The sequence below is a fragment of the Gymnogyps californianus genome, chromosome 10 (genome assembly GCF_018139145.2).
Source record: "Gymnogyps californianus isolate 813 chromosome 10, ASM1813914v2, whole genome shotgun sequence".
Classification (NCBI taxonomy): Eukaryota; Metazoa; Chordata; class Aves; order Accipitriformes; family Cathartidae; genus Gymnogyps; species Gymnogyps californianus.
In genome coordinates, this window is record NC_059480.1 from 18,004,891 (window position 1) to 18,018,444 (window position 13,554).

Consider the following 13,554-nt stretch of genomic DNA (forward strand, 5'->3'; position numbering starts at 1 on the left):
CTGCACGGCGGGGCTGCGGCCGCCCCTCCCCGGATCGCCACCCGGAGGAGTGGGGGAACGGGGTGAGGGACGGCGCTGGGGGCCGATGTACCTACCCCGCCGGGACCGCCTCGGTTTTGCCCGCTCAGGCGGTTCTGGCGGCCGCCCGCGGGGGGTCCTTCCCGGCCCATATCCCGGAAGGCAGCGCGCCGGTTCTCCCTTTCGCCGCCATCTTGGTTCGCCGCCGTGGGGGTGAGCTGGGGAGCGGCGGCGCGGAGTGAAGAGCGGGGGGGAGTTTCCCCCGCCATGGGACCGTCAGCGGGCGCGGGGCTCCCGGGGCGTTGCGGCTGGCGCCGTGCGGAGCGGGTAGAGGGCGGGATGGCGCCGATGTGCAGCGGATGGTCCCGGCCGCCGGTTGGGGCCCGCAGCTGAAGGCAGGCAGAGGCGCCTGGAGCGTCCCGTTTTGTGGGGAAGCAGAGGGGTCCCCTTCCTTCCCCCATGAGGCGGAGCCCGTCCTGGGGAGGCTGGCGGCCCTTGTGCCCCCGTTGCCTTACTCGGGGTGGCCCCCGGCCGGCAGGATGTTCTGGTCCCCGGACCGGGCCTGCGGCAGCTGCCGCTCACTCGGCTGGACAGAGCTGCCGGCCTGGGAGGCTCATGGCTTGTGTGTCGTTTCTAGGCCTGCTGGGACCAGGGCTTCAGGAGGACACCATGACCGGGAGGTGAGTGACTTGCCCCGAGATGGCTCTCGCCTCGCTGTTACAGTACACCTTTGACAAGTCGTCTTGCAAACTGAGTGTTTCTGGGAGTGTTTTGTTAAAGCTGCGGGCGATGATCCGCTTTCCTGTGGCTGCTCTCGTTTTCCAGGACAGCTCCTCTGCCCAGTATCCTGCTGGGCGCGCAGTTGTGTCTCCCTGTTCTGCCGCCTCTGCCTTAAGCTGGTTGTAGCTGTTCATGTGGTGTGCCGTGCTTTCCCCGGCCTGTCAGTAGATGCGGGATATTGATGGTGTCTTTGTTAGCACAGTGTTTGTGAACCTTCCGTGTACAGTAGAGGCTTTGACATATTGTTTCCTTGAATAAGGGAGCTACTATGCCATCGAGTTTTCTTGTGGATATAGGGATTGAGTTTGTAAACGGTGGAGAGACCAAAGGTGAATCACAGATTTTTGTCTTAATGTTTATTTGTGGAGTTTATCTTCTGTTATGCATGTGTGGAAGGTAGAACTGCATAGCTTAGTTTAATATTGCTGTATTATGGGACAGTTGCTGGATGCAGTTGAGACAGTAACAATGTGTACATGATGTGTGGAATGAGCCTTATAATTGCTTTACCTGTGTAGTACAGACAGGGCTTTGTTGTGAAGAATTGTTGAGGGGTTTGTGTAATGTCACTTGTCCAGTTCATGTGGGGCTGTCTCTGTGGCTGTCCCCATAGACTGCAGTTAATTCCTTTGAAGCTATGAATTAGCAGCAGTTAATATCTTCTCCTATAGCAGTTACTGCAACACAGAAGACTCAGTTTATGTGGTGTATAGAAAAAAAGTAATGTTTACTCATCACAGTGTTTGTAGACATTTGAAAACATAACACCTACTAATGTTGAAGCACTTTGGTTTTAGTATGAAGCCTGTAGTGCCAAAAGTTTATAACAAGCAGAAAGATAAAAAGTTCTCATAAATGCTTCATGTCCTAGTTACTTAGCTTTCCTCTGTTGACTGAATGTAAGGATTTGCAGTAATTTGTAAAGGCGAAAGCAGTGGGGTTTTTCCTCAGCTAAATTTCTACTGGTGTGGAAATAGTTTCTGCTGAAACAGCACATGATTTGTTTTTAAATTTGATGCTTTGGAATGAATTATAATTTGTAAATGTTTTCAACGCCTTTAGGCTGTGGTGCAAGGCCATTTTTGCTGGCTACAAACGTGGCCTCCGAAACCAGCGGGAGCACACTGCCCTTCTGAAAATTGAAGGTGTTTATGCCCGTCAGGAGACAGACTTCTACTTGGGCAAGAGGTGTGCCTATGTATACAAAGCCAAAAAGTAAGTCACTTTTTATTGTTATGCTACATTAACCAACTGCTATATCAGCTTTTGCAAATGCCAGGATGCGAGCAGTCTGTTTATTGAGCTTTTGTTAGAACTAAAATAAATTGGGCTCAATTTATCAATCAAATGTCCATGGAGAGCTTCCTGGGTTGGTGTCGTTTTTAAAGTCCTTGGTTATTTTTGCTATAATTGACCTATGTGTTCTTAATTCAGATCATGAAGTTATGTGACATCATCATTTGCTGTTATAAATGATATGTTAGAGAGCAAATAGGATGAGAAACAAATTTTGCCTGAGACTGGCAAAAACTGAAGGCAGAGTAAATTGAAATGAGGTGAATTTGTGTTGAGCTATTGAGTTACTGAAACAGCAGAATTATTTTGAAGCCTGGAGCAATTTGTATCCTGGCTTTTGCATGCCCATGTCAGAGCACTGGCACTTCTGCTGTGCTGGCATTGGTGGAGGCCTTAAGAACAGTTACTTATTATCTTCCATTTAATTTTTCTTTGAGTGTAGTTGTTAGAGTTCAGATATGGGAGTTCAGAATTGCCTTGAATAAAATTACTCAGACCGTTAGCTTGACCACCATCGTTTCCAAGATGGCATATGGCTTTTCTTCTAAAGCAATTTTTTGCAGTCTATCCCAATGGCTTAGGCCTCTCCTGCCTTTGGTGTGTCTGGAGAACTCTTACAAATAAGATGTTGCATTTTGTTTGGAGTTGAAATTGTTGAGTTTTCGGTTTTATCATCTTAGCATCAGTGTTTTCCAAATTTTTAAGCTTTGTAACTTGTTAATGGTTCTCCAGTGGAGCCTCTGATAAATTACAAGCTGCAATACTTATCCGTTTGGAAGGTATAGTGAAAATCCCAGGCCTAGCAAATTTCACAGGTAAATAGAAGTGGAAGGTGGCCCAATTAAAGATGACTGTGAAATAAAGTTATGGAAGTGCCTTAAAGAGGCTGCATTGTCTGCGCGGTCCTTGATCAGTCCTGTACGGAGCTGTGACTGGTGTGCTCAGCAGTTCTTTTCCTCTCTTTCCTCAGCAACACTGTAACCCCCGGTGGCAAGCCCAACAGGACACGAGTGATCTGGGGGAAGGTAACCCGCGCCCATGGGAACAGTGGCATGGTTCGTGCCAAGTTCCGCTCCAACCTTCCTGCCAAGGCCATTGGACACAGAATCCGGGTGGTAAGTGGATTTATTTTAGCAACAAGGTATTTATTGGCAGTTTTCAGGGCGCCTTTTAATCCCCCATAGTATGAAGGAAAACGTGAACTATGGTTTTGTTCTGTTGCTGTTGTGTATTCAACATGGCTCTTTAAGTGCTCCTTTTGGAGCTAGGTTTATAGCTGGCTTCTTGTGCTGAGGGGGTTTGTCTTGTTGTCAAGGGTTTTGTATGCTTGCTCAGGTTGTCTGGAAAGGCTCTTCGAGTTCCAGGACTTTTCCTCAGCTCCCTTCTAAAGCTATCTTGAGTTCTTCTCCCCGGATCTTGTACATGTATTTTTGCACCCTTCTACTCCAGTTCCTACTCATTGATGGATTTTTCTCCTACCTCCCAAATGTTTTAGCTGAGAGGTGTGCTGTCCTGACCTGTCCACTAGGACCTGCTCCACAGTTGATGATGTAGCCACAAGGCTTCAGTGAGACTGTCCCTTTAGGTCCCTCACCCAGAGTTTTGATGCAATATCTTTCTAGTGGTGTTGTCAGAAGGAGTATCAGAGGGGTGCAATCCTTCCTTTCCTTCTGTCTCCTGTGCCTTACAAAAAGCACCGTAGGAGCAGCACAGTTAAATCCTGAAACTTGACTTGTGAGGACTCTTCCTGCCAGTGGGCAGGAGGGCTGCCTGCCGAGGGAGCCTGTACACCAGCAAAGTGCTACTTCAAGTCACTGAACTAGTTGTTAACGCTTTTCCATTCTTGCACCTCTTCTGTGTAAATGGGGGAGTCGCTTTTATAGCAGTTGAAGAGATCGATGATCTAGATTGTAACTGCAAAACTTGTGTTTAAAGTAGTACAGTCCAGTAACAGGATTTCTAATGTGATTCTTTTCTTGTCTTTTACAGATGCTGTATCCATCTAGGATCTAAATTTTTATTGGAAATAAAATGGAGAATCTGTTTAATTTTTTGTACATTTCTATTTTTATCCCCTCTACCTATTTTGAGGGACTTCGTTCTTTTTCAGTAGCATATCAGAATTCACAGCACAGGGACGGAGTAGTGACTCTAAGCTAGATGATGAAATGGAGATTCGACCCATGCTTGGCAAGGCATTTGTAGAGCAGACTACATTCTAAAGACAATAACTGGCAGCCTTTACTGCGACCTGTCTGTGCCTCCCATCATGGAATCTGAATGGTTTGCAGGGCTAAACAATAAATTTTTACAGCCTCATAAACTGTGCACACAAGCTTTGTATGGAACATGAGAAATAATTCCTTGCCTACCTAGTAGAGGGAAACAACTTGTTCCTGTTTCTCTTGTACTTCGCAATGACTGCTGTTGAGACAACTGCGTAATGGGACACTAAATCCTAGCAGGTGTAAGTCCTAGCTCATGTCTGAAAATAGTAGTTCTAGTAGAATCACAGTGAGACCATATGTACCTGGGCAGCACGCATGCCTGTAGCATCTGCTCTATGAAGTTTTTTAGACATGTTTTCATCACACAACTCTGTAGTGCCTGAGTGTTAATACTTGCTGGTTTCCTGGCCAGCCTTATCTCAGTGTGTAATGTGAGTGGGGAGGATCCTTACATCAAACTAGTATATCACTTTCATGAGTTCTTTAAGGTTTGTTGAACAAGAATGTGGTAAAAAATTAATTCAAAGATTCCTAAAGTGCAAGCCTCAGAGTTTCTTAGTACATCCCTCAAGAATACGGGGTAGTTTTAAGGGAAGTTTCAGGCGGCTGCAGGTTGGCATGGTTACTGTTGATGTCACAGTCCCAAAATGACCCGCTGATACCCTGTGGGGGTGATACCGCTGATTCCATCTAGTTGTTCCGTCATTTGGAACGTATCCCTAGTCGGTGAGGCAGGTGAGTCGTTGCCCTTGGTCCCACTCCAGTGCGGGTCCCTCCTTCCCCGGGAGTGAGAGCTTCCCTTTCCCTGCCTGGCCCCGCTGCCTGTGTGCGGCAGGGAGCCCTCTGAGCTGGGGGCTTGGTTTGTCTCCTGTCTCCTACAGTGGGCTGGTATTTCGTAACTAATCCTCTTCCTTCTGAGGGAGGTGGAGTAGTCGTGTATTCAGAGTACATTATTGGGTAAATTAAGACTTTCTTTTGAGTGGCAGTTCAAACGCTGTTTGGACCTGGCTACTCAGCTCTGGTATAGAAATTATTTCTCTGGGCTTGCTTCGAGAACTAAACCTGCTGCTACTGCTGCCTCCAACAGCAGGAGAGCACTTGCGGTGGATAGCTGCATTTTTTTAACGTGTGGAGAGAAACTGCAGCTTATGGGATGCTGGGTGAGGTCAAGCAGGGCTTTAGTCTTCCACAAATAGCAACAGGTTGTACACGTAGGATTCAAAGAAGGATGGAGTGGAATACAAACTGAATTTCCAGTTTTAGGTGTTAGCAGAGGAAGGAGGAGGAAACGTAGTAGGGAAATTGGACTGTAATAGCAGGTTGGTAGGACTGTGGTCCCTATCACATGGTTGGATTCTGCTGATGAGAAGGTAATAAGCTCCCTTGAATTTGAGGTAAGATGCCCAAAAATATGTAATGATCCCTTTTCTCTCCCCTTTCATCTTTTTGTACTGTACCAGACTGCTGAGGTACAAAGCCTGTTCCTGGGAGGTCCAACATCAAATAGCATATGGCTACAATTTTTGAATCTTTGTGTCAGAACTCTGCTATTTCCTTCCACATTCATTTGGTCCCACCAAAACGAGTGTGTTTGCTTGTAGCTGGTGGCTGCTCGGAGCAGCAGGCGTAGCCTGTTGGAAGGCCTGTGCGGTGCAAGTGCCTTTGCTACAGCAAACCCCTTCCGCTCCTTTCCCCAGCAGTGCGGTAAACTGACGTGTGGGAGGAAGCTATGGCGTCAGAGGAGCCTGCTGTTTGCTCCTTCGTGGACCGAACCACCTGGGAGCTCCTCAGCCTGCTGGACATAGTGGGGAGGCGGAACGGGCGGGTGCTGGTGATGGAGGTGGACGATGACAATGTGAGAGCTCCCTCAGCGCTGGTGGATTTTGCCCAGGACCTGTGTGGCACAGCTGACATCAGGGCTAAACTACAGCAGGCGGAGAGGACGGAAGAGGAGGAGGAGGAGGTTCGGCCACATCTGGTTTTTATGTTGTGGCAAGCCACTGTGTTGAAGCAGCTCATGCAGTGGGATCACCTGGATGAGGCCCTCTGGGAAGTGAGGAACCTCCTCCCCTGCCTGCCAGATGTGTTGGTGCTTGTGATGATCCATCCAGGCCCCCAGGAGCAGCTGGACCAGGCAGTGGGAGCGCTTAGGAGAATGCAGTGTCTGCTGGATGGGGCCTGGCAACTGGTGGTGGAGGCAGCGGTCTACAGCCCAGGCCAGCCTCGTGGTACCCTGGAGGCAGAGCGAGCTGCGTGTAGAGCACTGAGAGAAGTCTTAAACTGCCATGAAGGTATCCTGGGACATAGCTAAACACAGGGGTGAGGGACAAAGAGAGAGGCTTTTTGGAAACAAAAACATGCTCGGGGTGGGGCATGGAAGGGTCTGAGGGACAGTGCAAGACCAAAGCGATGTTTGGTGGCTGGGTTCAGATACAGGAGGGAAGATAAGCTGGACCTTGTGGGCAATGTGAGCTGAAAATGAGAATGAGGGCTTAAGTCCTGGAATGGGGATGGACAATGTGAGTCTGAGCCAACTGTATGTCCTCTTCCAAGTTGGACAGTGGTGGCTCTTGCTCCTTGCCCCAAAACACACGTGGCTATGGAAATGCTGCTTAGTGTAAGAACGGCAGTCCTGACTCCACCACTGGGTCTTTCTATGATTATGTTAACAGCTCCACGGTCTCACTGACCCTGCGTTCTTCACTGGAGGGACGTGCCAGCTTTTTTGGGTGAGCCATAGGCCAAAGCTTTGACCAGGATGATGCCTGCTGTTCTTCTATCGTGTGTTTCCTCCCCTAGAAGTCAACTCCCGGGGCCCGTTTACTGTTTCGCTCCCAGAGTTCAGTTACTGCTGTGCTCTGCCTGAACATATGCGACACAAGGTATCGAAGACAGCTGGAGAATGAATTCCCTTGGGCAGCAGAATCTGGCAGGTTGGTTTTAGGGCTGTTCACCTGGATGTCCCTTTGTAGAAATACTTCCCGCCTGGTGCCTTGCTTGTCTGCTCAGTCCTTCTGCATGGACATGATTCAGTATGTGGCTGCTGCCAGAAGGGGACACTGTGCCCTCAGCATCACGCTGTCCTTGCTACAAAGCTCAGATTTCTTTGGCGCATTGGCTGAACAATCTACCCCAGGAAACTGCTATCAAAAATCACTGAGTTTCTGCTTTGCATGAAATGCCTTGCTCCAATATCAAAATGTCCCCGAGAAACCAGCTGTCAACAGAGAGGGAGTCAGAGCAGGCCAGCGGCCTCTGGATTTTAAACTGTCCCAAAACTGAGATAGTGAAAGAAACTGAGAGGTAAGACCTGAAACCACGCTTTCCCAGGGGAGCCTGGATGCAGGGGTCTTTGGTATGTAGTTCCCATCAGCACAAAGCTCCTGAAATTCCCCAGGGTTTTTTGTAGTCGCAGGATGGTGGGAGAGCAAAGTTTGCTGCCCCCTCTTCCTTATTGAACAAGATGCTGCAAACAAGATGAAGGTCCATCTCCTGTTGCGCTGCTATTTGCCATTAGTGTGTTGGCCTTTCCCGAGATACTGTCCTCACACCAGAATAGTTGAAGGGTCTGGGATGAGCTGTCTAAACTTGTTACACTGATCCATGGAATCCTTCCCACCTACCCTGATGGAAGGACCTGCGGATGATTTATGTGCATGGCATACTCTGCAACTCGCTGTTTCATGGGCAGCCGCTCTAGGCATGCCTGGTAGCTCAGTGTGGTGTGTTTGGGCATGTGACGCCTTGCCATCGTTCATGCTGTGTTTTCATGCTTGCTGCCTGAGCAGCCCATGAATGTCCCATCCCTTCAGTACGATGGGTGAAAGAAGCTTGCTGTATCTTGACCCAAACTCCACTGAGATCTGTAGATCAGGGCCTGAGAGCTGGCTTACGGAGGTGTCAGCACAGCTCTTGTGGGAGGACTGAGAGCGGTGTGGGCTGAACCCGCAGCATGTATAGGGCTGAGAGTTGGCCGGAGTGAGGACGATCCTGATCTGTGCCCGAGTGCAAACTGACACTGCTGAGCCCTTCTGTAACAGGAAATCCATCAGCATCCTCTTCAAACAAGAGGCACTGCAAGTAAAACAGTACATTCGTGTTTGCTCCTCATTCCTGGGGGGGAAAAAAAAACAACTATGCAGATGAAAACCCAACATTTAGCCAACTGTTCGTTAAAGGAGCTATTGCAGGGAGCTGACCTTACATACAAGTGGGTACTAGTAGACATCCAGCAGGTTGAATTACTGGGATGGGTTATTTTGGATGGGAGGAACTGTGGGAGCAGTAGATTATTTTTGTTTCTAAGGCCAATGGCCCATATAATAGCTGAACTCCTTTCCCATCCTCTCTGGGCATGGCAAGGCACTATGGTTAGCTGCATGTTGTTGCATTGGGAGTTTATATGTATTTCTTATCTGTTTTTTTTTTTTTTTACAGATCTTGTATCCACCTAATACGTTAACTATCACCAAAAGAAGTATTAAAAACCTGGTATTTATTTAATTTCCCTGTGTGTCTGTGTGTACCTATAAGCTTTAAAGCTATACATCGAAGACTATGAAACTCCTGCTGAAGCTGCAGGTTTGTGCCATATAGTACAGAAGGGGTGGGATTTAAGGGTGGTCCAGAGCCTCTGAATCAACTTTTCTCAGGGAAAGGATCCTCAAGGTTATTTTTCAAATATGGGTTCTTTCCACATGCTTAGGGACAGGGTGCCTTTACGAAGCAAAACAACCTTGCTGTAGGTGTCTGGGTGGTGCTGGTGCTTGGCAGCCTCTCGGATGAGGTGCTGGTTCTGTGAAAAAATCTGCTTTAAAGGTTCGGGGGAAAATGACCTTGTCCCATTGTCTAAATGTAATTATAACACACTTGACCCAATTGCTCTGTTGTGGAAGAGCCTTTCCATGAGCAATTGGGCATCTTAAGATAAATTCCCTCTTTTGTTAGAGAGGACGCTTTTTTTTTTTTGATCAAGCTAATGCAGAAGTAGTTCCCTTGAGTCAATGCAAGATGTGTACAGTTCAGGCTGTTTGAGTGCAGAAAGTTTGGCTTTAAGAGACTCCTGATCAGCACATTAGGACATCCTTAAAGCAAGTAGCCATGATGAGGTCCTGTGTTTCTATTATTTCCTGTAGCATCTGAAACATGTGGTTAACCATCCAAATCCAAGCACAGTCCATGCAGCGCTCTCAAGTTTCATCTCTGGCAGCAAGTTCGTGCTGTGTCCAGGCACTTCTGCGTGGGGTGATGTGCGGCACTGCCAAGCGCTGCTGGTGGAAAGGGAAGCTCTGAGGCACGTGGCTGAAATCCTGGCCAGGACCTGGGAGCACAGGGATGCCCTGCAGGGGCAAGTGATGTAGCCACAGGGATGTGTGGCTGGGACGGGGAGGAGTGTGATCACCCGGACAGCCGAGGAGGAGAGGAGGCAGAACGCCATGGGTGCTGTCAAGCTGCATCCATGCTTCGTTCTCCAGCTAATCCTGGGTGGATATACAGGAGGCTTGGAGCTCCCTGCTCTGCTGCTGTGACTGCTCCCCCAACCTGCTGCAGTCCAACAAAGGCAAGTCATGGGAGATCTGCTCTTTAAATGTTGAATGCCCTTCTCATTTTGACTAATGCAGGGTTGGCGAGTTTTCATGCGATAGCTCTGCTGCCAGGCTAGCAGGAGCACTGTGATCCAGCAAAGCAGGAACAAGCAGCTGTGGCCTGAAACCTCTCCAGCCAGCTCAGCTAGAGGCCAAAGAGGAGATGCACCAGCAAGCATTAGGAGCACTGCTGCATGGCCCAGAAGTCTGCCAAGGGCAACAGGTCTCTTCCCAAGACAGAGAACAACCTGCTCTGCTCAGCTGGCATCACACGCTGTGAGAGCAGCAGGGAGCAGCCATCCTGCAGGCTCCTGGCATATGAACATCTGAGTGCTACCTCTGGAAGAAGATCTTGATCAAGACAGCACCTGAGCCAAGCTTTGCCCATTTCCAAAAAACCCTTGCCTAGCCCTGCTCCTCACTGATCTGGCACATCATGCCTATGTGCCAGGGCAAAGTCCAACTGCCCTTTGGTGCCCTGTAGCGTACCAGAAGGGCACCTTGCCAGCTGGTTATCTGTGGCCTCTTTCAGGGGTCAACAGTGTCAAACCAGGCAGATCCAAATCCACCTGCTCTGCCCATTGAAGCAACTCCAGTGTGGGAAGCTGATGGATCTGCCCTTTGTCTTTATAATGGGAGTGGTTCTGAGAACCTGGGGGCTTGGCCTGTGCCAAGAATGGGTTTAGTGGGAAGGAGGCAGGAGGATGCAAGAGGGAGTGTGAGTGAAGGAGGCAGGAGGGGCTATGTTTGTGTGCAATGGTCCCCAACCACAAGTCTCCAGCTTGGTGGGGTCTGGGGTAACTTTTAAGAGGTTCTGGAAAGGGCAAGAATACAAAAAGCTGGACTGCTGGTGTTGAAGGCATGTGTGTACTGGGAAAAAATGGAGGCTGGTGGCTGTGAACAGTCCTGGGTCCTGCTGCCAAACCAAAGGCAAGGGTCCAGCTGAGGCTCTAGCAGGACAGCTGGAAAAAGGCCAGAAGAGGCAGCTTGGTCCTTGGGTCTGATTTCATGTCTGTTGCCAGCCAGTTTTTGAACATCTTCCCAGTGGAGGAGCAAAGAGCGGAGCAGGCTGAAGGGCGGCCTCCATCGCTCTCTAAGGGGACAGGCAGAGACATCCCTCCTACTGTGTGATCAGGGCTGCCCCAACACCACGGGCTCTCCGCACACGGCCCTGTGCCAGGTCCCCATTCTCCTTGTCAGAAATACCTTCCTATGCCCCTCTGCCATCCAGAAAGGGATGGTGACTCAAGGAAACATAAGGAAACTTAGGACAACTGCAGAGATGGGCAGGATGAGGCACAGCTTTCAAAGTGAATGGAATTTTGGAGAAGAGAGGCAGGGAAAGGCTTGGTGTTCCCCATCAGGAAGCCAGGGACTTCCCAGCTTTATTTGCTTACGGGCTGTAACCTCTGCTGAGCGGAGCTCAGAGGGGTGTGATGACATGGATAGATCCAGGCCAGGGCTGAGTTGGCACAGGCTGCCAGGGAACCAAAACTGGGGCTGCCTCGGCGGTCCCTGGAGGTGGCTGGGTCTGGGGCGTGGGGAGCTGGGACAGAGCAAAGTGACCACCCAGTTTGGATTCAGTTGTGACTGAACTTGTCACAGGAAGGATCCGTGTCTGGTTTGATACAGTTCAAGCTTCAGTGGGTGAAGAGTGGGGAGGGGTCTGAGTTCAGGGGCTAGAAATGTTGAGGGGAGTTTTGAGGAAGGTCAGTGGAGGAGATGGGAAGAGCCATGGAGGAGTGAACAGGAGACAGGGGCTAGAAGGGGAGCAGTAGGACTGGGATGCTCAGGGCAAGGGGATAGGTGGGGTTTGGGGTATTTTCTTCACTCGCAATTACCTCCTCTGCAACTTCTTTGGGGCACCCCAGAAGATGTCCATGGATGAAGAGCTCAGTGAGTGCTGGTGCCCTGCAGCAATGCTCCTGGTGGCAGCTGGTAGCACTGCACAAGTAAAGCAGATGCTTTCCAGCATCTTGTAATGATGATGTGTTTTTCCAAAGCAGTAAGTGGAAGCAGGTTTGGAGAACAGGTCTGTGAAAGAGCACTTGTGCAAAGGTTTGCCAAGGCTTAGCTTGTCAGCAGCCAGTTCCCGCTCCTAGCTGGCTCAGACGCTTTTCCAACTGCCCCTGTGAGCACTGAGGCTGCTGAGAGGAAGAGTTTAAGGAGCTGGGCTGGGTCATTGGACACAGGGGCTCAGAGCTGCTCCCACAGATTCCCTCTTGCTCGTTTAGCCTCTCTGCACTCCTATCATCAAAATTGGCACAAGAATCCTTTTCCCGTCCTCCTTCTACTCTCTTCAGAAGAGAGGTTAATCTTGGTAAATGCATCTCTTAAGGGGCCTAATCCAATGGACCTTTGATTTTGTTTAGACTTCAAGGCACTACTAATACGCATGATAACTTTGTTTCTCTGAACAAAGCATCTTCCTCCTTTGAAGTTCAAAATGAGCAAATGTTGTGTTTGCTCTGAACAGCTATGGGCATATGTAAGAGATGTGATTACCCTCATTTAGGGCTATCTGTAGAGATTTTCTACAAATGTGACTGTCAGATGGATGTTTGAAGGAGTGTCCGGCCTTGTAAATACATCTGTGTTTTCGCTCAGATGCCTGCCAGAGCTCTGAAGTCACTTTGTTGGGGACTACAAATACTGCTGAGCTCATGACTGCCTCTGAACTGTTTGAGCTGTACCTCCTTAAGTAAGACAAAGGAAGATAAAGTTGTATTTACTATTATCTCTTACCTCTGTTAATGAGTAAAGAAATGTAAACAAGGTTGGTTGGGTATTGTGGGTGACATTCACCTTTCCAACCAGCCTCTGCTGGCAATGGTACATGTGTACCCAAAATTAACTAGAGAATTGCAGTGGCCATGAAGAACAGCTCTATCTGGTCCCAAATATTAGTTTTTAGAGGCTGTGCTGGCAGTTTAAACATCGGGGCCACTGCAGAGAAATAGCCAGTGGTGCTCCTTCTGAGCTGAGTTAGGAAGATCATTTCAATTTTTTCTACACCTTCTCTGCAGGAATCATCTTCATAAATTTGGGGAATCGCCTGCTTGAAAGCCCACTTCCCGAGGCACTTTGGGGTCTGTATGGGAGCCACTGGCACAGCACTGCTTGAAAAGAGCCCTGCAAGACCCGTGCTGTAATGGTCTTTGCACATCAGACAGGGTATAACTGGCACCACCACACCACAGGCTGTACTGGCAGCTTGTGTAGAGTTTAAACATGCTGTGGGTCTTGTGGCAGTTTGCAGGGAGCATCCTGCCTCCTCTGAGCCAACTTCAAGAGACCTGGACTTCCCCGGTCAAACTGCCTGAAGTAAGTGTCTGTCTTTGGCTTGTTTCTTGCAGTGAGCAGCCAAAGCTGCTGCTCCCTCTTCCCAGAGACCTTCTGCTTTTGACTGGCTTATGAACAAATCTGTGTGAGGGCTGTAGCCGAAATCCGATAGTGGTGGAAAGTATGAGCAGAGAAACCCCAAGGTGAGGGGCTCATGGGGACCAGCACCCACTCCTGTCCCCTCCTGCTGCTGCCGGCACAGCTCATGATGCTGATTACACCCAGGGCTTTTCTCCATGGGACCATGAGCAGGATTCTCAACAGATGAGAAAAAAAAAATCCTTGTAAATACAAAATCTGGGCAA

The 13,554-nt window shown here is 49.1% G+C and overlaps 1 protein-coding gene and 1 long non-coding RNA gene across 3 annotated transcripts; both read left to right on the forward strand.

Moving 5' to 3' along the window:
- The first annotated feature begins 215 nt into the window (after nt 1-215).
- On the forward strand, nt 216-4,142 carry RPL35A (ribosomal protein L35a). 2 transcript variants are annotated; one of them, XM_050902382.1, is made up of 5 exons: nt 216-231; nt 656-698; nt 1,861-2,013; nt 3,065-3,209; nt 4,084-4,142. In XM_050902382.1, exons 2-5 carry the CDS (start codon nt 688-690, stop codon nt 4,105-4,107), a joined length of 333 nt encoding a protein of 110 aa, XP_050758339.1. In that variant the 5' UTR covers nt 216-231; nt 656-687; the 3' UTR covers nt 4,108-4,142. The 2 variants fall into 2 exon arrangements, with proteins under 2 accessions (XP_050758339.1, XP_050758338.1); XM_050902381.1 differs by lacking the exon at nt 216-231 and having other exon boundaries at nt 583-698.
- Nucleotides 4,143-7,082: 2,940 nt separating this feature from the next.
- On the forward strand, nt 7,083-8,825 carry LOC127020372 (uncharacterized). Its single transcript, XR_007767068.1, has 2 exons — nt 7,083-7,255; nt 8,760-8,825. It is a non-coding gene; the product is annotated as an uncharacterized LOC127020372 (long non-coding RNA).
- Nucleotides 8,826-13,554: the final 4,729 nt, after the last annotated feature.